At 39.3% G+C, this 27,822-nt stretch overlaps 1 protein-coding gene across 3 annotated transcripts; it reads left to right on the top strand.

Annotated features, from left to right (window-relative positions):
- On the top strand, positions 1–27,759 carry LOC140785195 (short integuments 2, mitochondrial-like). 3 transcript variants are annotated; one of them, XM_073132967.1, is made up of 6 exons: positions 1–246; positions 659–878; positions 7,430–7,534; positions 7,723–7,826; positions 26,654–26,757; positions 27,427–27,759. In XM_073132967.1, exons 2-5 carry the CDS (start codon positions 720–722, stop codon positions 26,658–26,660), a joined length of 375 nt encoding a protein of 124 aa, XP_072989068.1. In that variant the 5' UTR covers positions 1–246; positions 659–719; the 3' UTR covers positions 26,661–26,757; positions 27,427–27,759. The 3 variants fall into 3 exon arrangements, with proteins under 3 accessions (XP_072989068.1, XP_072989066.1, XP_072989065.1); XM_073132965.1 differs by lacking the exon at positions 26,654–26,757; XM_073132964.1 differs by lacking the exons at positions 26,654–26,757; positions 27,427–27,759 and adding an exon at positions 16,312–17,369.
- The last annotated feature ends 63 nt before the right edge of the window (positions 27,760–27,822 follow it).

The following is a 27,822-nucleotide window of genomic DNA, read 5'->3' on the forward strand; positions in this document are numbered from 1 at the left end:
TTGCCACCAGAGTCCAAAATCCACCGGGTCTTCCATATATTGAAATGCGCCATTTGTGACCGGAGAGCACTGACACTATAAGCTTGGTATTAGTTGATGCTGAAGGCGAATACCTTCTCCTCCCTAAGAAGATCCTAGTTTGTCGGATGGCCAAATGGGGAAATCATATTGTGTCACAGATACTACTCCAGTGGCGTAATGCAGTATCGGAGGAGGCTAGCTGGGAGGATTACCACGCCCTAGTGGGTAAGTTCCCTTCTCTAGATCCTTGAGGATAAGGATTTTAAGGCGGGTGCATTGTCATGGTCTCGACTAGGAAAGAGAAGTGGTGAAGCTAGAGAAGATGATAGTTTTGCATATAAACCCCGTATCAGCGATACGAGGGATTGATTTTTACATTTCGGTCGTGCATTAGTCGGGTTTTCCCGCCCATTAGTTTTGCATATAAACCCCGTTTTCCGATCATCGTGAGAGAAGGAGATCTCGGTATAAATATCAGAATCTCCAATTCATTGAAATTTCTCATAAATTAATGAAGAGCTACCTCTCTTAGCTTGGAGAAGGGGCAATCTCTCAATCCATTTCTATCAGGCTAGTTGTTGTGAAATCGAGTGCGATTCACCAATTAGATTGTTCTCCACTGTTCCTTCGATTTCAGATCGCAACAGACTCGCGACTGACCCTTCCCGGGAGGGAAGAAAAAGGGTTTGGCCGCCGCGATGGGTGGTTCTGCAAGGGCAGGGAAGCGGATCGCCGAGATGGGCTTCAACGCCGGGGTTGGGGTCGTGAACTGGATCCCAGGTCACATGGCAGCCGCCACGCGCTATCCGCGACGCCTCAAGCTAGCCGACCTAGTCATCGAAGTCCGTGATGCTCGAGTGAGCCTCTCTGCCATTTCTCTCCTCCTTTTTCTCCTTTCAAAAAAGTCTATTTTTTTTTTTTGTTGTAGTTCAATTTGACTCTTGTTTGATAACTGTAGAATAGCCTATCAGTTGCTCGATCATAAGACTCTTAGAAGTGAAGACGTTCTTTTTAACGTTAAGAACAGTCTTCCATTATTCTAATCGCCGTAGAGTTCCTTATACGGTTGAGACAGCCAGCTGCCTGGTGCACGTGCTCTGCCAAAACATGGCATGGTTGGCCTTAGTGATTGGTTGGAGCTAAGCCTTGAAGGGAGAGAGAGTCCACTAAAGCACATTATCTTGAACCATTTGAGCAGGTTGTCAATGAAAACAACCCCACATTGGGCATCAGTTGGTATGACAGTAAGACTTGCCTCTTTTCTCCAAAGTGGTTATAGGTTTGATCTACGGAAGCAACCTCTCCAAAAATGGGCTTAAGGCTCTGTAAGTGAACCAAATAATTTAATAAGATTCTGCATGTTAACTATTTTCCTTTTTTCTCCATTTATATATTCTTCTTAACCTAATAAGTTGAGTTGGTTCTATGTGGAAATTGGCTGACCAGACATTAGAAACTACAGTCGCTATTTGATGTTAAGGTCTGATAATCCTAGTTCCATCTCTTTGGGACATGGCCTGATGTAACTTTGGAGAACTTGATGCTACATTGAGTTGATATTTTGAGTTGAATAATTAGATCATATGAATAGCTGATTGATGAAAGAGAGGAGGGTAAGTCTTTTGGTGGAAATTGAACGGCAGCTTGAAAAAATTGAGAAGAAAGGGAAAGAGAGGAATGATCAAACTTCCATTCACTAAACCATCAAAAAGGCTGAAGATTTTATTTTTAATAGGACTATATAAAGAATGCTCTACGATAGAAGTTTCTATAAACTAGTTGGGTCATATTTCACCTGGAAATAGTGAACCTTTTCTAGACCCTGGTGATGCGTCAAGATGAATGGAAACTCAATGTTGGAAACAATTCTGAGTATTCCTACTCGTTAGATCCAATGTAAATCGTATGTCCATTTAGAAAACTTTATATCCTGACATTCTTGTCGTCATAATCATCTTAGCTTGATTGTGGATATACAAGGTCTGCTAGAGCACAATTGGAAATTCGGGAAGGCTTCATCATGATTTTGACAGATTTTTTAACTGAGCATCTATCTAGTGGCAGCAGTCTGAAAAACTTGGCAAGGATATATATTAAGCTAGTTGGTAAATAGAATAATATAGATCATTTAGGCTGATGCATTATGTGAGGAACCTTTAAAAGATTTTGTGTATCTAAATGATGTGGAAGGAGTTGGATAGCAACTTTTGATTTGTGTAATCTCTTTCATTTCTTGGCCAAAATATGGAACAACTGTTGGGAAGTTCCTCTCTCTATATAAATGATGTTGATGAAGGAAAAGATGGGATTTACTTAATCTTTTAGGTAAATTTTTTATCAAGGCAAAATTAAGTCTAGTTGCTTAGGATAGAAAGTAACTTCTCTTGTTTTGAAATTTAACATCATTTGATTCTTCTATCAATAAATCCAATGGCCTAGAGGACATCAAAACACATCTCTTGTATGGGCCCATCTTTGAGCTATTGATTTTGACATCTAAGATGTGGTGCTTTCATGATCAATTTTTTGGTTGAGGATCATTATCGCGTAATCTACTTCCTTCAACTTGGTTTAATACTTTGAACATGGCCTCTCATCCTGAATGAGAATGCAAGGAATTTTACCTTTGAATTCTATGTAACAATCAACTTCAACCTCTAGAAATTCCTAGATGTCTCTTGGTTTAAGCCAAAATCATACAAAGAGGTTCAAATCTGCAGCAGTCACAGTTTAAGGTAATATGCAATTCATGAGCTATACTTTCAATCATTTTCTTAGACATGGAATAGTCTAATGAAGGACAACGATATTACAAATTTAGAGGTTCATCTTCATCTAGTAGGAAGCCCATTTCCTTTAGGAAAAAGGAAAATTTTATACTTTCAAAACTGTTGCCATGATATCTTTGTTTAATGAAGTATGACCTAATGTTTGAGTAGGCATTGCCGTGGGTATTGTGATGAATCTTTGTCTGTTATCATCAAGTGAGGAATGGGACAGTTATCGAGGCGCCTATCTATCGATATAACTAAGCATGGATGGCCGTGCCGGCAACGTACCAACATGTGGCACGAGAGGTGCCGCACGACACCCCTCCTAATAGTTTTGCCGCTTGTCATCGACCTTGTCGTCGAGCTACCCATTGCTGATCGCTGTCGCCATCGCTGATTGCCATCGCTCGAGCTTGCGTCAAGTGCCCTAGCTTGAGGAAAGACTCTCTCTCTCTTCCTCCTCCTTTGGGCTAGGTCACTCGACGTGAGCTCGGGCGACGACGACGACGATGGCGAAGGCGAGCGGCGATTGGCGGCGGCAATAGTGAAGGCAAATGTAAGTATCCCTTTTTTTTTCTCTCCTCTTATGGCATGGCTGGTGGTCGGCACGATCCGTGCTTGTGGCACGACCATCGTTGTGACCAAGTACTTGTCACAAGTTGGATTCATACCAACACTTAGAAAAGACAAAAACTTCATAAGACCCAGGGGGAGGGGGAGGGGGGGGGGGAGGGGGGTGGTAGCCGTTCGGTCGCTATGATAGGCGGACCAATTTGTTAGAAATGGGTCTACCTCTATTTGGGACTTAGGCACCCATGATCTCTTTGAATGTGGTGGAGCAGTATCTTGGGGATCGCATGACACATCCTATTTTTTTCGTCCGACTTTACTTCTTTCTTCAATCAATCAGACTCAGGATCAGCTATATTTGATATTTGCTCTTCTAATTGTCATTACAATTATTTCAATTGGATGGGAATTATCTTCAAGCTATAAGAATTTGGTTGATTCTTGAGGAATTGCTTATCTTATCTTTTCTTGATACACATCTTAGTTGTTGGATTGATATACTTTTCACGCTAAGGATGACATAAAATTGGAAAATTGTATAAATGGAAGCTGTAGCCGTTCGGTCGCTATGATAGGCGGACCAATTTGTTAGAAATGGGTCTACCTCTATTTGGGACTTAGGCACCCATGATCTCTTTGAATGTAGTGGAGTAGTATCTTGGGGATCACATGACACATCTCATTTTTTTCGTCCGACTTTACTTCTTTCTTCAATCAGTCAGAGTCAGGATCAGCTATATTTGATATTTGCTCTTCTAATTGTCATTAAAATTATTTCAATTGGATGGAAATTATCTTCAAGCTATAAGAATTTGGTTGATTCTTGAGGAATTGCTTATCTTATCTTTTCTCGATACACATCTTAGTTGTTGGATTGATATACTTTTCATGCTAAGGATGACATAAAATTAAAAAAATTGTATAAATGGAATGAATTGACTCAATTGAGAGAAGTGAACAGAATAAATACTAAAAAGATGAGATGGAGAAAAGGTGAAATAGGGAGCACATTAATCAAATATTAATATTTTTTTACTAATAGAACTAAATATTTGATTGAATAGGAGAGTGCATGTAAGAAATATATTATTGCTAACATTTATTAAACAAGATATAAAGTGGCTAACCTAAAAGAAGTGATTAGATAGAACAAAAGGCTATAATACATCTTTTACTTTTTTAAGATTTATGACCTGAATTTTATTGTAAGATTTAAGTTCCAGGTAGCACATTCTTTACTTCTTGATATGTATAGTTTACTCCAAGGAATTCTATGGAATATTGCCAAGTGGTATTACACAAACCAAGCATGCCCTTAATATTGACTAAATATGATGCGAAACAATGGGAACTGTTAGGATTTCTGAGATTATGGTGGCTGAAAAGGAATAAAGAGAGGTAGGGTTTCACATGTATACACCCAAATTAGAGTTTCACACCTAAAAATCACGATAGAAGCAAATCTCAAAAATTTACATTAACCCTAACTGAGAAAAGTGGATCTATATAAAAATTTTACAATAACAATAAGCAAATAGCATCCTAAACAATTGCAAAAAAAAAATGCATAATAAAAACTTGTTACCTAGGGCTGTTTGAGTTGAACCGAGCTTAATCAAGCATTATCAAGCCAAGCCGACTCGATCAAATAAGCTCGATAAGTCTCGATAAAGCTCAAAATAATTATTTTTATATATATAATATGAGTAATATTTTCTATACTATACTATAATTTTATTATATTCTAAGATTTACGTAGGTGGATTATTATGAATTCTGATCTTATAGAGTTTAGTTCTAAATTTTGATTCTATTAGTTTATATTTTTCAATTAGGCCTTATTTTAAGCTTGATTCAAGCCTAAATCAAGCTTAATTTAATTCAAGCTTGATTAGACTCAAATTTTTGCTTGAATTGATTAATGTTTGAACTTGTTTATTGATCGGCTTGTTTAGGCTCGAGGTCAACTTAAGCTCGAAATTAGCTCAAAATTGGCTCAAATTAAAATGATTTTAATTCAAGCTTGAAATTAATTTCAATTAAAGCTTGCTTAGAGCCAGGCTCGATCAAGCTCGGCTCGATTACCCCCCTACTGTTACCTTCACAATCATCTTTGAGAGAAGGGTCACGCAATGACTGAGTGCATCGGCAGCTTAGTTTTCAACTCCAGATTTATGTCGAAGAGTGTACGTATAGTCCTGGAGAAACTTAACCCGTCTACCATGTTTTGTATTATGTTTTTCTTTGGGAGTTGATGTACCAAAAGGCCTCATGGTAAAAAAATATAATAAATTCTTTTAGGAGCAAGTAATGCCTTTAATGGTGAAGAGACTAAACCACTGCATAGGAATAGTATTGTATCGCTGCCTAGTTTCATTCAGTTTCTCACTAGAGTAGGCAACCTGATGACCTTCGTTGCTTAGGACTCTACCTATACCAATACCTGAAATATCACATGCAACCCCAAAAATCTTAGAAAAGTCGGGAAGGCGCATGACAGGAGCTTTCATTATTTTTTATTTGATTTTGTCAAATGCTTTGGTAGCGACTTTTGACTACTCAAACTCACTCTTCCTAAGGTAATTGGTTATTGAGGCTATGATGGTGCTGAAACCTTTAATGAAATGATGGTCGAAGGGCTGAAGGCAGCAAGCTAATGAAAACTTCTAACATCTCTCTCACAAATATAGAGATAGCAAAAATTGATAAAAATTTAGAAATAGAACTTGAGTGGTGTTCTTGACAGGGTGAAGATGATTTAGGAGATGATGTTGACCGTGACAGGAAGATGGAGTAACACTGTGGCGATGATCGATGGGAAGTGAAGAAGATGAGAAAAAAGAAAAAAGAAAAATGGCAACATGGAGATGGGCATCGAGGAGAGGTTTTGGGAAGATTTGAATCCTAAAGTACCATTGCTCTAATACAAAAAATAGAGTGAAATAATAGGGATTGTGAGGGTTCTAGGGAGATGGTGGTTGGAAAGGAATAAAGAGAGGTGAGTTTCACACCTCCACACTAAAATTAGGGTTTCGCTCGCGAAACTCACAACGGAGACAAATCTCAAAATTCTTCATTAATCCTAACCGAAAGAAAAATGGGTCTATATATAGATCTTACAATGATAATATGCAAATATCACCTTAAGCAACGACAGAAAGCAAATATAACTCTAAACATAAGAAATAAGCAAATACAACTCTAAATACCAAAAATAACCAAATACAATCCTAACAGTAGAAATGAACAAATACATAATAATAAAAAAATAACTCAACTAAATCTCTGCTGGGGATATCATGTCGGTTCTTCCTGTGCTAATAGATACACTAATATGATATGTTGGTGATATCCGTATCAAAATCATTTGGCATTGATAGGGTTTCCGGCCCAAAACTGCCTAGTATTTAATTGTTTTAACTAGAGCAGCTTGCCTAATAATCAAGTGTTGCCTAGGTCGCACTATGAGAAGTGTGATATCCTCCTTTGATGTAAATGGCACTGCTTATTATTCTCTTTGTACTCTTTCACTCTCTCTATTCTCTAGCCTCTCTGTCTGCGTCTCTGGAACTCCTTTTCAGCAACAGCTAATTCCTCCAAATTGGGGAGTTATGCAATGCATGAGAGGCTGTGTCATACAGCATGATCCTTGTTGGCAAGATGCTGTCTTGTCCATGATGTTTTATCCTCTTTATTATCTCTTTATCCTTCTAAATATTTTCATCTTCCTATTGAGAACCTTCCAGAAGAGAATCAAGAGATAAATTTGTTGAAGTCTAGAACCATTTCGTTAGATCTTAGAATATTTATATATTCAGACAGCCATCCTATATTTGTTCATTTAGCACACTGTGAGAGAAAGGCTTATTTCCATTCTTGGATTCTGTAAACCTGCATTTTTCAGCTGCCATCTACTGGGATATTTGGGGGGGGAATGCAATGCTTGATCTGATGATTTCTCCAAGTAGCATTTATTTATGCCTGAGTATTTTGTTATAATACTTTCCTTTTCTCCTGGTTGATCCTTTGGTGGAATCCTGTGTATACTAAATGTAGCTTAGCTGCAGATTCCTTTGTCCTCTGCAAATCAGGACCTTCAAGGTGCTTTGGCTTCTAAGAGACGTATAATTGCTCTAAACATGAAGGATCTTGCAAATCCCAATATTATGCATGTAAGTGGTTTCGGAATGTAGGTTTTAGCTTTTGTCCTCCTTATATTAAATTATTAAGTAATCAATCTTAATTTTCATGTTAAGTTTCCTGTTCAGTTTTTTTATTTTTGCTTGAGTTCTTTATTCTTTTCTTCTCATTATAATGTGTTTCTCTGATATATACTCTCTTAAATTTTTATTCTTTGCAGAAGCATGTTGTTTTCTTATTTTGCAGCATTGGATTCATTATTTCTATTCGTGCAAACAAGATTGTCTTTCAATCAATGCACACAACAGAAGTTCTATTAGTCAGGTCAGTTTTCTGGTATCATATGCATATTTAAGCTTGAATTGGTTAGGTGCTATACCAACTAGCTATTGTGTAAAAGGAAATGTTTTTTTTTTGTCTTTTTCAATCAAATTGATGAAATTTAATTATTAGTTGGGCTTGAGGGGTATTCAGAATTTTTTTTTAAGTATCCACATAAAACACTAATACGATTCGGGCTTCACCGATATCGTCTCGAGCATGGATACACTTTAGGGATGTTATTTATTCTTATTTTAGTATTTTTAATTCAGAGAAAATAAGTTTTCTGTATGTCACGTTCGAACGCGGGTGGAGTGCGTTTGAATGCGCTTGTGAACGCCTATATCAGGTTCACACATATAGAGTGCGAAATGTGCGTTCGAACGCACTTGCGAACGCCACATTCGAACGCGCCTGTGAACGCCCGCATCGCGTTCGTACATACAGAGAAGGCAAAATGTGTGTTTGAACGCGATTGGGCACATTCGAACGCGGTCGGCAAAAATCTACTGTTTTAGGGTTAATAATTGCCATTTTTGAATTGTTTGGTTAGCCTCTAAAAGTGTGGATGGCAACCATGGAATCATTGTTGAATGAATTGAGTTTTTCCTTGTCTCCTTCGTTTTCTTCTCTCGCATTTTCTCGTTCCCTAGCGTCGCCCACTCCCTCTTTTTCCAATCTATCTATCACTTTGCCCTAACCCTTCCATCACCCATAACCCTTCCATCTCTACGTACTCATTGGTGCTACCCCATTAACGTTGGTCCACCAACCTTTACCAACACCAAGGATCTTGTGCCTCCATCCACGGATCCTAAGACGGATTCCCTGATGTTCGTCCACTAATTGGACGATATCTCGAGATCCCATCGTCCGATTCGCTTGAAACTTGATTCATTGGAAGGCTCTTTTCCAGGGCTACAATATTTCAAAATTTCACGTCGATCCAATGGCTGAATCTTTTGGGATCTATTTTTAAAGTTCCATGTCAGATCCTATCCAAATCTTTAAATCAGAATAGATCGAGCCTTGGCCAAAAGGTGAGATCGTATCAAGCTGGTATCAGAGCCACTATTTCTCGGACACACGCTTCCTATGACGACAACCAGAGCCATGGCTGCACGGCGAGATGAGAAAGAAGAGATTCTCCCAATAGAGGAGGGGGAAATGGTTCCGGGGACTTTCACCCGCGAAACCGCCTGACCAAATTGGAATACGGAAGAGCCTAGCATTCAAGCCATGTTTGGGTTTCTTTTCGAACAAATGACCATTAACAACCAGATGATGATGGAGATGATACGGGAATTACGGGCGCAAGGGAAGCCATGGCGAACGGGAATGCACCATCGACCCCACGACGCGAGTCCACCCCCATGAACCCGCCGCCATCGGTTCAGAATTTGCAACCACAAGAGCCGCTGCTACCACCACCCTATGGGCAGAGATAAGCAAGGATGTTTTGATATGATTCGGACTTCACCGATGTCGTCTCGAGCATGGAGACACTTTAGGGATGTCTTTGTCTTTTGTTTTAGTGTTTAATTCTAGAAAAATAACTTTTCTATATATCGCGTTCGAACGCGGGTGGAGTGCGTTCGAACGCCTGCATTAGGTTCGCACATCCAGAGAGTGAATTGTGCATTCGAATGCGCCTGCGAATGCCTGCATCGCGTTCGCAAATCCAGAGAAGTGAGAAATGTGTGCGTTCGAATGCGATCGGGTGTGTTCGAACGCGGTCGGCGAAAATGTACTTGTTTAGGTTATTTTTGAAATGTTGGTTAGCCTCTAAAGGTGTGGATGGCAACTATGGAGTCATTACTGATGAATTGAGTTTTTGCCTCGTCTCCTTCGTCTTCTTCGCTCTCATTCTCTTGATCCCCGGCGACGCCGCTTCTAACCTCCCTCGACCAGCCAATCACCCTAATCTCGTAAGAGCGGCCCTCTCCTCCCTCTTCTTCTAATCTATCCAACACTTGCCCTAACCCTTCCATCACCCATAATCCTTCCGCCACCACTTATTCACCGGTGCCACCCCATTAATGCCGATCCACCACCATCCACCATCATCTAGGATCTCGTGCCTCCATCCACGGATCCTAAGATAGATTTTTTGACGTTCGTCCACTAATCGGATGATATCTCGAGATCCCTGCATCCGATTTGCTTGAAACTTAATTTGTTGGAAAGCTTTTTTTCGGGGCTACGAATCCAAATCTCACGTCCATCCGACGGCGGCATCTTTCAGGATCTATTTTCAAAGTTCCATGTTGGATCCTGTCTAGATCTAAAAATCGGGGTAGATCGAACCTTGGCCTAAGGGGAGATCGTATCATAGTTCCACCATGCCCAGTTGCAGGTGAACCTATCCGACGAGCGAACCACTATGGAGATCACTTTGGAGATCTAGATCCGTGGGCGGGGCAATACGAACTAAAACCCTCATTGAGTTAATCAAAATCGAAGGAGGGATCATCAACCATTCATGGTGCATCCTCCTTCGGTTAGACAAGGACTTGGATATGATCCAGATCGAGACAACGGTATCCGTGGGCAAATCGTGCGTCTCAAATTTCCCAAGTTCAAAGGTGGTGCTCCGATCGATTGGTTGTATAGGGTGGAGCAATTTTTCGTATACCCGGGTACAACGGAAGAATATAAGGTGATGCTTCCGAGCTTTCACCTTGAAAATGTGGCGCTTCATTGGTTTCGAGCAGCCAATTCCCATGAGGCTATTAAAACTTAGGCCGACTTTTGCGCCGATATCACGCGGCGTTTTGGAGCGTCGGGGTATGAAGACTTTGATGCCCTTCTCTCAAAGACGGTGCAAAGGACCACGGTTGGGGCATACCAAGAAGAATTTGAGAGGATAAATAGCCAATGCCAATCCCCATGGATAGATCAGCAACTTCGCAGCACCTTCATCTTCGGGCTGCGGGGAGACATACAAACCGACGTGAGGGCTTTGAGGCCTAGAACTTTAAAGGAGGCCTTCGAAGATGCGGTGCCCATGGAAGACAAACATCGAACAATGATGAGAAGTTTGTACCCGAGCATCGTTGCGCTAAACCTATGGGATCGGTGATGCTAATCGACGGATTGGAGGAGGCTAAGGATGAGATTGCAGATGAAGATGAGGGTGTGGCTGGACAGTAAGGAGGAGTAGTTGAGGAGCGACCTTTGGAGGACATGATGGTCGAGATCTCCCTCCACACCTATCCCGGGACAGCCGCACCAAGAACTCTGCGGGTGAACGGTGTAATCAAGACAACCATAGTGAGAATTTTGATCGACACTGGGTCCACCCACAATTTCATTGTTAAGAGGCTTTTTAGGAAGATTGGGCTTGAGTCGGGACCCACGAAAGGGTTCGATGTGACGATTGGAGATGGCACCACATTGTGGGTAGATTTCATTTGTGGAGGTGTGAAATTGAAGGTGCAATGCCAAATTTTCATATTGGATCTTTATTCGTTGGCCTTGCGAGGTGCCGACATTATTTTGGAGACTCAATGGCTTCGAAGCTTGGGGCCCGTGACATTTGACTTTACAAACCTCACATTGACATTTTGGAGGAATGACCGGAGAGTGCTGTTGGATGGAAGTCAACCGCTGTTTGAACTTCCAAACGTAGGGGATGCAAGGGAGCTTGCCTCTTTCTCGGCACCTACCTTTCCTTTCTTCTCAGATTTGCGGAGAGTCAGCGCAGAGGATAGTGATCTGGTCTGACTCATAGAGGAGCTGAGAGAGAATCCATCAAGCCAGCGCGGGCGGATCAAGATACTTCTATAGCAGGCCATGAAGGGGTCTTACGTATCTACAAGCAACTGGCCCAAAATTGTACATGGACAACGATGAAGTCGGACGTGAAGAAATATGTGCGTGAATTCCAAATCTGCCAACGAGTCAAATCAAAGACACTCAAGCCTAGCGGGCTATTGCAACCACTGCCTATACCGGAGCATATTTAGGAGGACATCTCTACGGAGTTCATTGAGGGGCTGCCGGAGGTTCGAGGATAATCGGTGGTGTTCGTTGTGGTGGATAGGTTGAGCAAATATGCTCATTTCGTAGCATTGACGCACTCGTTTTCAGCGAAAAAGTTTGCTAAAATTTTTGTTCGGGAAGTGGCGCGCTTGCATGGGATGCCTAGGACGATTGTGTCAGACCGGGATCGCATCTTCATCAGCAATTTTTGGTCCGAGTTCTTCAGATTGCAAGGGACTCGAGTCAACCTTAGTTCAGCTTATCACCCCGAGACGGATGACCAAATCGAGGTGGTGAATCGCAGACTAGAGCAAAGGATTGGGTCAAATTCCTTCCATGGGCCGAGTAGCTTACCGGTTGGACCTACCTAAGGGAACCAGGATCCATCCGGTTTTCCATGTATCAGCATGAAGGCCCAGATCAGGCCTAACCATGTGGGTTTGGCCTTGCCCGAACCAATGGAGGAAGATGGCCCAGCTGAACCGATCCGAGTCTTAGGCCGTAGAAGAAGACGCTATGGATCCAGATTGGAGACGGAAGTGCTGATCGAGTGGCTAGGCAAGCCCACTGATGAGTCTACCTGGGAGTTAGTTTCAGATATTATAAATTGCTTCCCCAGTTTCACACCTCGAGGATAAGGTTGCGGAAGCGTAGTGGATTGATACGATTCGGGCTTCACCGATGTCGTCTCGAGCATGGATACACTTTAGGGATGTCATTTATTCTTGTTTTAGTATTTAATTCAGAAAAAAATAAGTTTTCTGTATGTCGCGTTCGAATGCGGGTGGAGTGCGTTCGAACGCGCTTGTGAATGCCTGTATCAGGTTAGCACATACAGAGAGTACAAAATATGCATTCGAATGCGCCTGCAAACGCCTGCATCGCGTTCGTACATACAGAGGACACAAAATGTGCGTTCGAATGCGGTCGGCGAAAATATACTGTTTTAGGGTTAATTATTGCCATTTTTGAATTATTTAGTTAGCCTCTAAAGGTATGGATAGCAACCATGGAATCATTATTGAATAAATTGAGTTTTTCTTGTCTCCTTCGTCTTCTTCTCTCCCGTTCTCTCGTTCCGCGGCGTCGCTGCTTCTAGCCTCCCTTGACCGGCCAATCACTCTAGTCCCTTAGGGGCGGCCCACTCCTCCCCCTTCTTCCAATCTATGTATCACTTTGCCCTAACCCTTCCATCACCCATAACTCTTCCATCTCCACGTACTCACCGGTGCGACCCATTAATGCCGGTCCACCAACCTTCACCAACACTAAGGATCTCGTGCCTCCATCCACGGATCCTAAGACGGACTCCCAGATGTTCGTCCACTAATCGGACGATGTCTCGAGATCCCACTGTCCGATTCGCCTGGAAAGCTCTTTTCTGAGGCTACAACATATGAAAATTTCACGTCGATACGACGGTTGAATCTTTTCGAATTTATTTTTAAAGTTTCGTATCAGATCCTTTCCAGATCTTTAAATCGGAATAGATCGAGCCTCGGCCAAAATGGGTGATCGTATTAAACACCAAGGGTTTTAAAGAAGATAAATATAAATATTATTAAGGGGTATACATGTATATAAGAGGTTTTAGAAGGGCATGCATGTGGGAAACAAACTTGAAATAGATAATATGGGTTCATATATAAAGCATTTTAGGAACTTAATATAAAGCTTTAGGAACTTAGTGGTCACATGCTTTGCATGTGATTGGGAGCAAGAGTTGGAAAGTGAACTCCTTTTTCTAGAGGAAGTAGATTGGGTCAAAAATAAACAAGTCCTATGATTTAGGAGGAGAAAGACAATTCACTTTCCAACTCTTCACTTTCTACAACCAAACGATAAAAAGTGACCGTTTTTGAAACTACCTACTTTATTTGTGATAAGGTGAACTACGGAACGATCCCTTCAAGATCTGGATTGATTGCAATCCGCGTAACCGAGGAAAAATATTTACCAAATATTCTCCTGTAGTCAGAAAATTACGAAACCATGTGGGATCAATCTGTAACTTCCTGATCTACGTTTTTTGTATAACCCTTTGCAGATTTGAACTGCAATTGGGACGAAATCATGATATAGTGGGGATGAAGGTGGTAGTGACTAGTGGAGTGGATGATAGGGCTATAGAGGATAATGGAGATGAGGGTGGATGGTTGATGTAGTTTAAGGGATAAAGACGAAGGAGAAGAAGTTATCGAGATCCCAAGGAATAAGGAAGACTCGACAGACAAAAGAGATTAAAAATTAGGAGAGACCTTGCCAATTGTAGAGGTGGCTAGTTAGTGAAGAGGGAGGAGGGAGATTAGGATAGAGAGACTAGAAAGAGGATAGAGGAGGCAAGAAACCAATATTCATTTAGCATTCTCATTTTGGCTGTCATCCACACTTTTATAAAGGGTAGCCAACAAGCCAAAATAATAATTATTAGCTCTAATTCTAGTAGACTCTTGCTGATCGCGTTCGAACGCACAAAAGACGTTCTCTATCGATGCGAACTTGATGTAGGTGTTCGAACGCGTCCGACCGCATTCGAACGTATATTTCACGTTCTCTGGTTTTGTGAATCTAATGCAGGCGTTCGCAAAGGCGTTCGAACGCGCATTCTTCCGCGTTCGAACGTGACGTACAGAAAATGTATTTTAATGAAAATAAATAACTAATGTAATAAGAAAAGACTCTAACAAGGTGTATCAATTTGCCTCACTTCTCTGCAATCAAACGTACCCTATACAATACTATTATAGCCTTTGAATGTTGCACACATAGAACCACTTAAAAACAATTACATTGCACACTTACAACTAACCAGTTTCATAGAATCAACTACTTGGAAAACAAAATACATGTCTTAGAAAATGTACAAATGTACACATGCATGCTTTCAGAGTTATAAGAATTCCTTGTTGTATCAATGAAATTACTGGCATTAGTACACTAGAACTAAGAACTTACAATTACATGTCCCAACAAATGTACAAATGATACATTAATTCAAAATGCAACAATGTTCCAAATAATTCACACTTTTTGTCTAGTAGGTACATTTGTTTTTTTACTGCTAGCATAATCCTCTATAAAGCCATTTGAGTCGATCTCGATTGTACGTAATATGCTAATTCTTCATGTCCCTCAGTCTAAACCTAGACAAGGGAGCATGACACTGAATAATCTTCATATTCAAGGAGAAATACACCACAATTAACGATGGCCTTTTGCCTTGGTATATTTATGATAGATATAACTTTCCAGCCCCCACCAATGCATACTCCATGATTCTATAGATCATTTTACCATTTCATACCCTGTGTAAATTGTACCAGCCCCGCCCGGAAAGGGCACGCGTGGTGCACGCGACAGGACAGGCGAGGCTCGTCACGCATAGGTACACCTATGTGCTCACATAATCCATCATAATAAATCATGACATTATCAAATTAGACCTGCTAACAAATTCATATCTATATCTACAACAACCATACTAGATAGCTACATAATCTGATAGGGCTCACACAGGCCATGACAAACCATCAAGATATAACTAAAATCACTAATACATGAGTACACTATAATCTGACATATATTTTATAATTCATCTGATACAAAGGAGTATAAATATCCAATAATGGTACAACTCAATATTTATATAAACTAATTTTTATATCGTCTCGCGTCTATAGCTTACCTCATCTTTATTCTAAAATATTTTTTCAGGATATCTCAAATTGTTATCACGTACTACATATCTTTGGGGGAAGGGGTTACAAAATAAATAGAGTCATGAGCTAAAGACTTAGTGAATAGACCTTACTCTGAATCAGTGATGCCAAACAGAGAGCAAATTATGTACTGAATATTCATATGTTAATAAGTTTATTTGGTCGATAGTAAGATGTATTTGGTGATGGATTATGTGATCATAGATAGGTTCACAGATTTTATTTGATGATGTCATGATTATATATGCATAGAAGAGTATCCATGCGTGACGGGCCCCGCCCGACCTGTCGCGTGGGCCGCGCATGCCGTGTGGGCGCGTGGGCGTGTACGTGCCGTGCCGGGCGAGGGCGTTACAGATACCGAGATGTCGGTGATGATTGTGATGTTGAGAAATGCATATGATTTCATTATCATTTGGTTATCTGATTATCGGGTGATCAATATGCATCATATATAGTTGTATGTGATATCATAGTATGGTCATGGTCGGCATGCATCATGTGTCATATTTGAGAGAGAGTTATGATAATGGTATGACATGGAGATTTATTTATACATTGTCGATGATTATATATTCTATCAGTTATGACATGACATGTTATATATTTTCCATTTATGTATTATTGAGGAACATTCATATACTCATTCATAACATGATGCTCTTTCTGATTCATATTATCCAGTACATGATTTACTCTCTGTTTGACATCACTGATTCGGAGTAAGGTCTATTCACTGAGCCTTTTGCTCATGACTCTCTTTATTTCTTTTCTAACCCCCTCAGATACGTGGTATGTAATAGCGACTTGAGATATCTTGAGAAGATATTTTATAGCGATGATGATGTGAGCTATAGATGCGAGACGATATAGATGATAATTTATATAGGAATTGAGTTGTACCAATATTTGATATTTGTACTCTGTTGTATTAGACGATGAATTGTATAATATAGGTCGAATCATAGTGTACTCTTATATTAGTCATTTTAGTTGTATCTTGATGGTTTGTTGTGGCCTGTATGGGTCCTGCCAGATTATGTAGTGGTTTAATGTATATTATTGTGGACTGGAATATTTATATGTTAATAGGTTTATTTGGTTAATAATATGATTTAATTGGTGATGGGTTATGTGATTATGGATATATTTGCAAGTAGTATTTGATGATGTCATGATTATATGTGTACAGGAGAGTATCTGTGTGTGACGGGTCCCGCCCGGCCTATCACATGCGCAGCGCATACCGCGTGGGCGTGGGCGTGCCCGTGCCGGGCAGGGGCGTTACATTCTAGGTGGTAGAAACCACGTGAGGATAACTCACCATATATGTCTAAATATCTATTGCGCATACAGACTAGCAACCTCGGACTTAAGGATACATGATCGTGACTATATCGAGCGATCAATCATAAGCGCGTCCTATCCCTAGTGCCTACTTGTGTATCCTCACACTTTCGATCAATTATTCTGGTCAATCGATTTCATGCTATTCCTTCTAAATGACAAATCATATGCATATATCCAGTATTATAATAAGTCAATATATATTAGGAATTTTGGTGGAAGAGGAGTCAAGAAAAAAGTCAATATATTCCAGTTGGCCGCGATGGGCCCCGGCGCTGCCACTACTCCTCCACCGCCTTCTCTCTCTCTCTCTTTCTCTTGCCCGAGGTTGGGATCGTCGAAGCCGAGCCGTCAGCGAGAGGCTGGTGCCCTCCCCGCCAGCCCGGGTCCGCAACCTCCTCCCTCACCTCCTCTCTTTCTTCTCTTCCTCTTCTCTTCTTCTTCTTCTTGTTCTTTCTTTCTTTCTTTCTTTCTTTCTTTTTCTCCTTCTTCCTCAGCTCCTCTTTCTTTCTGCATAGTGTTGGGCTCGGCCAAAGATCGGCCATGCATTCTGATCGGGCCGAGCCCAAAGATCGATGGCGATGTAATTAATTTATTAATTAATTAGTTTATTTATGTTATTTATTTAGGTATTTTTCTTCTTAATTAATGCAAATAGATTATTTAGACATTAACTATTTTAATAATATTATATATCCTTCAATATAATTTTATTAATGATAATTTTTATAATTAATGATTAATTAGGTATAAATATAGGTAATACTTATATTTATTTATTTATTTACATATCTATTAGATTAATAGATAGATTTGTAAATTATAATTATTAGATTTATATTCTAATACCCTCATCATATATATTTTAAGTATTTCTATTAATTTTATGATTATTCTGCAACAAATAAAATACTAAGTTTGTTTAGTTATTTATTTATTATTTTATTGAGTAAAGACTGCGTTGTCCCTAATTAATCAAGATAGTGTATGAATTATAAAATTATTTAAAATTAGACCACCTATACTTATTTAGCCTTTATTTTATTTATTTATTTTATAATTATATATTTAGAAATACTCTTATATAAAAGGAAACATACCTCTTCTCCTTATATTATAACTAACATTTTATAATAATAAAGAATTATAATATTTGAATCGTATCTATATTATAGACCTAGTTATGTAATCAAAAATAAAAAAAGTGATTCTAAATCTAATAAACCTTTATATTTTAACTGAATTAATTCTAATTAGATAAACGGCTAACATCATACTACTTAAATATTTCAGATCCCGAACTCCCTTATTTGAGACCCCGTGGACCTTGCTAGCGATGAGTGTCACTAGGTTACCTGACGGACATGAGAGATGTGGGGTTTGTATCTTCTTATTAGACGGTGAGTAGTCTTATCCCTTAGACGCCTTTCTCAAATTAGGTTATATTATATATTTGTGTATATGCATGTTTTGGCCTCCAGCATGATTATATGATTTTATCTAGAGATGATTATAGTCGAGCATATTTTATCATGCATTCGATTATGCTGATTTGAATTATGAGTATATTGGTGATATATATAGAGATAATCAGAGATAATTCTACTGTTATGATTGTTTATCGAGTTGATTTGTAGCATGAGTATGCATGTAATAGATTAGCATGAGTATGCATGTGTTGACGATACAGTTGGAGACTACATTGCGTCATTTTCTCTTGATTCCTACTCCACCTAAATTCCTGTTATGCATTGACTTGTTATCGTACTGGATATATGCATATGATCTGTCATTTAGAAGGAAAGCATGAAATGTGATTGATAGGATAGTTGATAGAAAGTGTGAGGATACCCGAGTGGGCGCGAGGGTTAGGACGCGCTTGGTCGATGGTTGATCGCTCGACATGGTCGCGATTCTGTTGGTCTTACGTCCGAGGTTATTAGTCTGTGTGCGCAGCAGACATTAGGACACATGCCGTTCGCTAGGGCATATGTGGCGAGTTATCATCACGAGATTTTTATCAGATAGAAGGGTGCCCGGTCGGGATGGATGTTGATACCCTTAGCGGATGGCAGTGTATGGTTATATTTGAGGTACTCCTTGCGGATGACAGAGTATGCTCTGAGCCTTCGGGCATGATGTTGAGACCGGGTACCGGGTGTTTACCTGGCACAGTGGTTTAGTATGATGATATTATACTGAGATGTCGGTGATGATTATGATGTTGAGAAATGCATATGATTTCATTATCATTTGATTACTTGCTTATCGGGTGGTCAATATCCATCATATATGATTGCATTTGATATCATAATGTGGTCATGGTCGGAATGCATCATGTGTCATATTTGAGAGAGAGTTATAATGATAGTATGATACGGAGATTTGTTTACTCATGGTCGAGGATTATATACTTTTATCAGTTATGACATGTTATCTACTTTTTATTTATATATTATTGAGGATACATTTATATACTCATTCATGGCATGATACTCTTTCTGATTCATATTATCCAGTATATGATTTACTCTCTGTTTGGCATTACTAATTCGGAGTAAGGTCTATTCACTGAGTCTTTTGCTCATGACTCTTTATTTCTTTTCTAACCTCTCAAATTTGTGGTACGTGATAGCGGTCTGTGATATCTTAAGAAGATATTTTAGAGTGATGATGAGGTGAGCTATTGTTGCGAGACGGTATAGAAGATAATTTAACCAGACATTGAGTTGTATCGTTGTTTGTTATATTCGTGCCTTATTGTATCGAATGATGATTTGTATAGTATATGTTAGATTTTATAGCACTCGTGTATCAGTTGTTTAGATGTATCTTGATGGTTTGCTGTGGCCTGTGTGGGCCCTGCCAGATTATGTAGTGGTCTAGTGTATATTATTATGAACTTGGATATTCATATGTTAACAAGTTTATTTGGTTGATAGTATGATGTATTTGGTGATGGATTATGTGATTATGGATAGGTTAACAGGTTTTATTGATGATGTCATGATTATATGTGCACATGAGAGTATCTCTCGTGCGCCGCGCGTGCCGTGTGGGCGCGTGGGCGTGCACGTGCCGTGCCGGGCGGGGGCATTACACAAAATGAGGAGGAGAAACCAAGGAAGAAGAAGAAGAAGAAAGGAAGAAGAAAGAAGAAGAAGAAGAAAGGAAGATAAGGAAGAAGAGAAGAGAGAGAGTTGGAGAGCTGGGCTGACGGGTAGGGGCTCGGCCGTTGCTGGCAAGTCAATGGCCAGCGTCTCACCGGCGGCTCAATTCCAGTGAACTTGAGAGAGAAAGGAAGAAAGGGGGGAAGAGAGAGAGAGGAGGTTCATCGGCGCTCGGTGGGTTTAGGGGCAGTGATAGTAGACCAGCATCGGCAAAAGAGAGAGAGTAAGTGAGAGAGAGAGAGAGAGAGAGAGATTGGAAGACATAAAAGAGGTAAGAAAAAGAGAGAGAGGCGGTGGGGAGGGAGCAAGGTCCACCGCGGCTAAGCTCGTCGTGCCTGCGGTGCGTGGCACCCCATAGCCTGCCACAATAGGTGAGAAATTTTCTCATCTACTAGGCTTGGCTTAGGCACGAGGCTGGCCACCAAGTGGCTAGTCGCATCGTGCGCAAAATACTTAATAATTTTTTAAAAGGTTAAGTTTTTATAAGTCGAGTTCAAGTCGGGTCAAGATAGTACGAACACGAACACGACTCGTTTATTAAATGGGTCAAGTTTTTAAACACGAACACAACCCATTTACCTATTTAATAAATGAATTACATTCTTTATTTAACATAGTCAACTCATTTACAAAACATGATTAACCAATTTACAAAACCCGATTAATCCATTTACAAAACAAGATTAAGCTATTTACAACATTACTATAAAAACTTGATATAACAAGATTTAGAATATATACATCATATTCTAATCAAATTAATAAAAATTATATAACATATAACACAAATCTAGCAGAATTATTGACAATATCTAGTAATAAATCTACATCAGCTTCTAGCGGTGGAGGTGTTGTCGAAGTTGGCAAAGCAGCGGTGGAGATCAAGGTGTCGGAGACGGTGAGGCTCTGGGAGTAGACCTCCATGGCAATGGAGTCCCATCTCTAGTTCCCATGGCAACGAGGCGAGAATGCCTCAAGACTAAGCTCCATCGGTTACTCAACACAGGAGGAATTGTAGTACACATGAGTGTTGCTTCCACCGACGAAGCACACACCCGTCGCAGAGCATTAGGTTTAACTTGATAATGTCATGATTTATTTTATGATGGATTATGTGAGCATAGGAGTGTTTCTTTACGTGGCGGCTCCACCCGTCTTGTCGTATGCGCCGCACGTGCTGTGTGGGCACGTGGGCATGCACGTATCCATGCCGGGCGAAGCCGTTACATGACTTACCCGATCCGATTGCCACTCCTAACTGTAGAACCTGGTTAGATATCGCTTGGTAAAGAGGAGACTTTTGTTCATAAATTTTAAGTGTTTAATGTGTTGCATGTGGAGTGGTTGTAGAAGTATTGCAAACAAAAGGATTTTACTGCAATTTCGGGTGCTGTCATTGGTGCATTTGGCGACATAGAAGGCTAATGGAAATGCTAAAATTCGACCCCTAGTCGGGCTTACTTTCTCACTCACTGGTGGTAGTAACAAAGCTTAAAGGATTGGAGTTTTTTCTTTTAGTTAAGATGCGTATCTTTTAACCATTTTCTTTTTAGTTCCGGAATAATTTTGTCATGCCAAAACGCTTAAAATGAAAGCGTTTCATCAAAACGCTTGAGTTCGACATTTTACCCTTAACTTTTAACTACGTGCTTAACCAGTGGTTAACTAAAATAGCGAAATAGAACTACTAAAATGTTTAGCATTTTCCTTTTTGGCTAAAATGCTTAACTAGTGAGCGGTTTTCTTCAAACGGGTAACACTAAAATATTTAACATTTTTAATAGGGATATAGTGCCCTAGATTAGCTACGGCCTGGACTCAGCTCGACTATGCTCACCATGTACGACATAAAGTTTCAAGAAAATTAAATGATGGAGAAATTTGTCAAATTGCATGCAACAAATTTGTCTTATTTGTATGTGATTCATAATCAAATTAATTTTTAAGGAAAAATGCTCCTTGTAGCTTGTGAGGCAATGGTTTTGCATATTATGCACACCGATGTTTTATTATTTTTGTAACATCCATAAAAAAAAAGGCACGCACGTGACAGGCATGTGTGTTGAACTTAAGGGAAACGTGCGCCCCTTTCCTCTCTCCCCCCTCAATCTTTTTCTTCTTTTCCTTCTTTCTATCTTTCTATTTTCTTCCTTCTCCCCACTCGCAACTACCATTAGCCCCTTTAGGTGTTCATCAAATTAGAGCTGCCAATGAGTCCCCTGCAACCTTGTAAAGTTAATTTTAGTTTAATTAAGTATTTAGTGCTTTATCTCTCGAGTCTTCCTCCTCTCAGTCTTGTTGCGAGCCAGTTGGCCGGCGACCTCATGCCTCATCACGCCGGTCTAGTGAGCTTCCCCTCCTCGCGTGGGTGCCTTTAGTGGCATTCTTCAGTGCCCTCCTGGCCGGATCTACCGGGGCGACTCCCGCCCTAGCCAACGGCCTTGGCAAGGGTGATTCTCGTCGTCGACCCCCTATAGCGACTAAGCTCTCCGTCCGCTAGCTTCTTCTTGCCGAGGGGAGGGAGTTGGTGGCGTCAATTGATGTTGCCGATGGTTAGGATCGCTAACAACTTCCCCTCCTCATCGTTAGGGCGTTTGGTTGAGTTGTGGATAGCCGCTGCCTCCTCTATCGACCAATCAACATCGTAGGTGTCTTCCTTGGCCAGTAGGGTGTCTTTCAACGTGTCGACTTTACTACTGGTGGCGATGCTAATCGATAGCCCTTCCCTTCTCTTCCTTAGCTAGGCTAGGCTGAGGAGGCGTGGTTGGGTTGACCCTTCCTTGGTGTGCTACGACCTAGCCTTCGAGTTTGGGTTGGGTTGAGCCCCAACCCAAGTTGGCTTGGGCTGGGTGCAGTCCAGCTCAAGGTGGCTGGTGTTGTTGAGCTGGGTTGCCTAGCCTAGCTCAAGCTTGGGTTGGGTTGTGGCCTAACTTAGAATGCTGGTGGGTTAGGCTGTTGTCAGCCCAGCCCAGCCCATGGTATGGTTATAGGTTAGGTTGTGGCCCAGCCCATGTTATTATGGGTTGGGTTGTGGCCTATCCTAAATAGCTTTCTTTGTGGTTTGGGGTACTTGGGTCTATCTTTGATGGGTTTGTAGTCTTTGGGTTAGTGGTGGCTCGACCCATTTTTGTTTGGGCTTTGAGTTGGCCCAAATAGATTAATTACTGTTTAATTTATTTTAACATTTTAGTTAGTTAATCTTGTCAAACATAAGCTTTAATTAATCATTTTTAGTGGATAGCAGTGTTTGCTATATTATTTATTATAAATCAATTTTAATGAATTAGATTATGGCGTGAGAGTGTCGTTATAAGTAACTTATAATAGAGAATTAGCTCTAATAGGGATTTAGTGTGGTCGATTACAATTTCGTTAAATTAATTTTAGTAGATCAATCGTTGATCTATCGATATTTATATTAATTGCTCATGTCGGATAATTAATACATATTACCATAGGGAAATTATATTAAGGAGATTGTCTTATTTAACGAAGCAAATTAATTAAATATTACCTATGTGATTTACCCTAAATCGATAATAATTAGTGGAATAATAATTCGAGGTAAATTATTTTAAATTACTTTTAATAACGTGTTAGGCGTTGGTATAGTTATACTAGCTCTACCTATTTAATAAATATAGAAATCTGTAGATAGACCTACCTAAGCCTATAGTGAATAATAGTATGAGTATTTAATTAATTATTATAAAGAATATGATGCTTATAATTTTATTCATCTCTATTATTGAGGTGGATTCTCCACTATGGGAGGATGATCCCGTGGCCACTAGCGATGGTATTAGGAAAGTAGTACACCCAAGTGAAACTTTTATAATCTCGAAGTAGACTAAAGAATACAACGTCTTACCTTATGACATCATCGCATTCATATCATGCATGTGCATACGATTTTTTACTATTAGTAATGCATGCCGTGCATATTAATTTTATTTGATGTTTAGTAAGATTTTGTGTTATTATGATTTCTATTTGTTAGGCATGATCATGTGTGATAGCACGTAATACATGATAATGATGTGGGTTCTATTATGCTTATTGTGCTATACAATATCATATCGCTTGCACACGCGCACAACTATGAAATGGTGACTTCTATGTCTTGACAGTACTCGACACAGCTCTAGCCAAAGTTAGGGGTGGAGGATATTGTTATTCTTATTCTCAGTTTGTTGATTACAAACAATCTAGCAGCCATTTCGTCGAGCAATAGGTGATTTACTATCAATTGACGAGAGTCAAACTCTTTATGGTATTTAAGTTAGAAAGTGAATAGTAGGATAATGTAGACCAAGCAGTACTTGATGATGTAAGGTGAGGGCGTTCGTGAGCGACATCTTATGATTTTTGCATGATAGTGCGATAATGTGGAGCCGAGGGCTTAAATGGTAGTACCAATATGCGATACTGACCTATATGATGGGCTTACGATTGAGATCCTTAGTTTGCGATGGTGGACAATCGGTCATGCTATTCGCAGGGTGATAGCCTAGCGAGTTATCTCTAGGATCTACCCTCTCTTATGGGTATTATGTGGCCGGGTGTGAGAGTTGTTGTGGCCTACGAGCATAACTTTCTATAAGCTTGTGTTTAAGGCTTGATAGTCTGAAAAGAGGTATATATATTCTGTTGTATATTATTAACATAGCCTATGGGCGAAGCTCGATGTAAGCTCGAGTTTGAGGATATGATAGTTCGGATTGATACATGCCATATTGTACATTGCTAATGCATCTGCGCATTAGATGAGCATAATGAGTATGCAGTACTAATGCATTGATTGATCATGGTGTGTATATTCATATTTACCTACTATGGCATTTTTAATTAAATTACTTTTAGACTATAATAGTGGATACTTGTTGGGCTTTATGCTCACCACATTCTGTGAGAAATAATTTCAGATTAGTATATGGCCTCCAACTTGTGGAATATCTGGCAAAAACTAGTTTATAGTTTTTTATTTTATTAATGTAAATTAAGCTAGATGGCTTGTAGCCCCTGCGTAGGCAATTGCATTTATCTATGGTTTCGGTATTTTGGGGGCTTGTTATAAGCTATGGTGTTATGAGATTGTTTTTATTTTGTATTATTTATTGAAATATGGACTTTTCTCTTGTTTATTGTGTTGAAACCTTAACCAATCTATCACATGGAAATCATGTGGGTTCACCCATGTGAGAGGCACGTGTATTTGGTAGTAGGTGTTATAATTTTTCTCAATGATTATGTAGCGAAATAGTTGGGATTAGTTAGTTTAGTTCTTGTTCACATTGAAAATAGAGCTGAATAGAAATAACAAAGTCTAATTTATTACTATTAAAATAAAGAAGAATTTATTCTAGATGTAACAACCGAACCTTAAAAAAAATTAAAATAAAATAAAATAAATTAATTAATTAATTTTGGGCACGACGAGTGTGGCCGGCCTCGTGCCCATGCAAGCTGCTCATGCAGCTTGCGTAGTAGGGCGCCACGTGCCCACTGTCGCTGCCATAGTCAATCGGCTGCGGCCAGCTGACCGCGACAGGCCCTGGCGCCACCGCTACCCCTCCTCCATCACCTTCCCTCTCTCTCTTTAAATCTCTCTCTCTCTATCTATCTCTCTCTCTCGGTCTCTCTCTCTCACTCTACTCTCTCTCCACTCTCTTTCGCACTGTTTCCTCTCCTCATTGCCGACGTCGGCCCAGCGCCACCTCCTCTCAAGCCATCGCCGCAGGTGAGATCCCTTATTACCCCCTCTCTTTCCTTTTCTTCCTCTCTCTCCCCCCATCTCTCTTTCTTGCCCCGAGCTCGGGCTCGTCGGAGCCGAGCTGCCGGTGAGAGGCCGGTGCCCTCCCCGTTGGCCCGGGTCCGCACCTCCTTCCTCTTCCTTCCCTTCTTCTCTTCTCTTCTTCTTCTTCCTTTCTTCTTCTTCTTCCTCAGATGCTTCTTCTCTTCTTGTTTTTCTGCAACAGTGCTAGGCTTGGCCCATCACTGTAGCATGCCAATGCTGGGCCAAGCCCAGCACTAGTATTAGTAATCCCTTCTTCTTTTTAATTTTATTATTTATTTATTTAGGTATTTCTATCTTAATTAATACAAATAGATTTAGACATTATTTATTTTAATAATAATATATATTCATCAATATGATTATTTTTAATTATAATTAATTAATGATTAATTAGGTCATAAACTATTACACATAAATATAGGTAATACTTTTATTTATTTATTTATTTATTTACTTATATGTATATTAGATTAATAGATAGATTTGTAAATTATAATTATTAGATTTATATTCTAATATTCTTATGATATACATTTTAAGTAAATCTAATAATTTATTATATATAGTTATTTTTGTAACAAATAAAATACTAGGCTTATGTATTTATTTATTATTTTATAAAGTAATCTTTAATTAATCAAGATATAATTATAATTAGATTTTCATCTATATTTTTATTTTTATTTTTATCTGTAATTAAAAATCTAGCTAGTTATAAAGATTAGTAGAAATTTTAATCTAAATCATCATATATTACATGAACGGATTTTAATTAGATGAACGGCTAACTTCATGCTACTTAAACATTTTCAGATCCTGAACCCCTTATTTGAAACCCCATGGACCTTGCTAGCGATGAGTGTCACTCGGTTGGTTGGCGGATGTAAGGGATACGTGGTTTGCGTCTTCGAATCAGAGTGAGTAGTCTTATCCCTTAGACGACTTTCTCAAATTAAGTTATATTATATATTATGTACATGCACATTTTGGCTTTCTGCATGATTATATGACTTTATCTAGAGATGATTACAGTCGAGCATATTTTTATCATGCATATGCTGATCTTGAATATGAGTATGATGATGAGAGATGATTGTATTGTTGTAAGGTTATGTCCAATTGAACTTTAGCATGTGTATGCATGTAATATATTAGCATGAGTATGCATGTGTTGACGATAAAGTTGGAGACTACATTGCATAATTTTTCTCTTGATTCCTATTCCACCTAAATTTCTGTTATGCATTGACTTGTTATCGTATTAGATATATGCATATGATATGTCAGTTAGAAGAAAAACATGAAATATAATTAATATGATAGTTAATAGAATGCGTGAGGATACCCGAGTGGGCGCAATGGTTAGGGCATGCCTGGTTATATATTTTATCAGTTATGACATGACATGTTATCTATTTTTCATTTATGTATTATTGAGAAACATTCATATAACATGATGTTTTTCTGATTTATATTATCTAGTACATGATTTACTCTCTGTTTGATATCACTGATTCGGGGTAAGGTCTATTCACTGTGCCTTTTGCTCATGACTCTCTTTATTTCTTTATTTTTAACCCTCACAGATATTATGGTACGTAATACCGCCTTGAGATATCCTGATGAGATATTTTAGAGCAAAGATGAGGTGAGCTATAGATGCGAGACGGTATAGATGATAGTTTATATAGAAATTGAGTTGACTAGTATTTGATATTTGTACTTTTTATATTATACGATGATTTGTATAATACAGGCTGAATCATGGCGTAGTCTTGTATTAGTTGTTTTAGACATATCTTGATGGTTTGTTGTGGCCTGTGTGGGTCCTGCCAGATTATGCAGTGGTTTAGTGTATATTATTATGGACTTTGATACTCATATGTTAACAGGTTTATTTGGTTAATAGTATGATTTATTTAGTGATGGATTATGTGATCATGGATAGGTAAGCAAGTAATTTTTGATGATGTCATAATTAT

This window comes from Typha latifolia, chromosome 3, assembly GCF_019914945.1.
Source record: "Typha latifolia isolate L0001 chromosome 3, TyphaL0001v2, whole genome shotgun sequence".
NCBI lineage: Eukaryota > Viridiplantae > Streptophyta > Magnoliopsida > Poales > Typhaceae > Typha > Typha latifolia.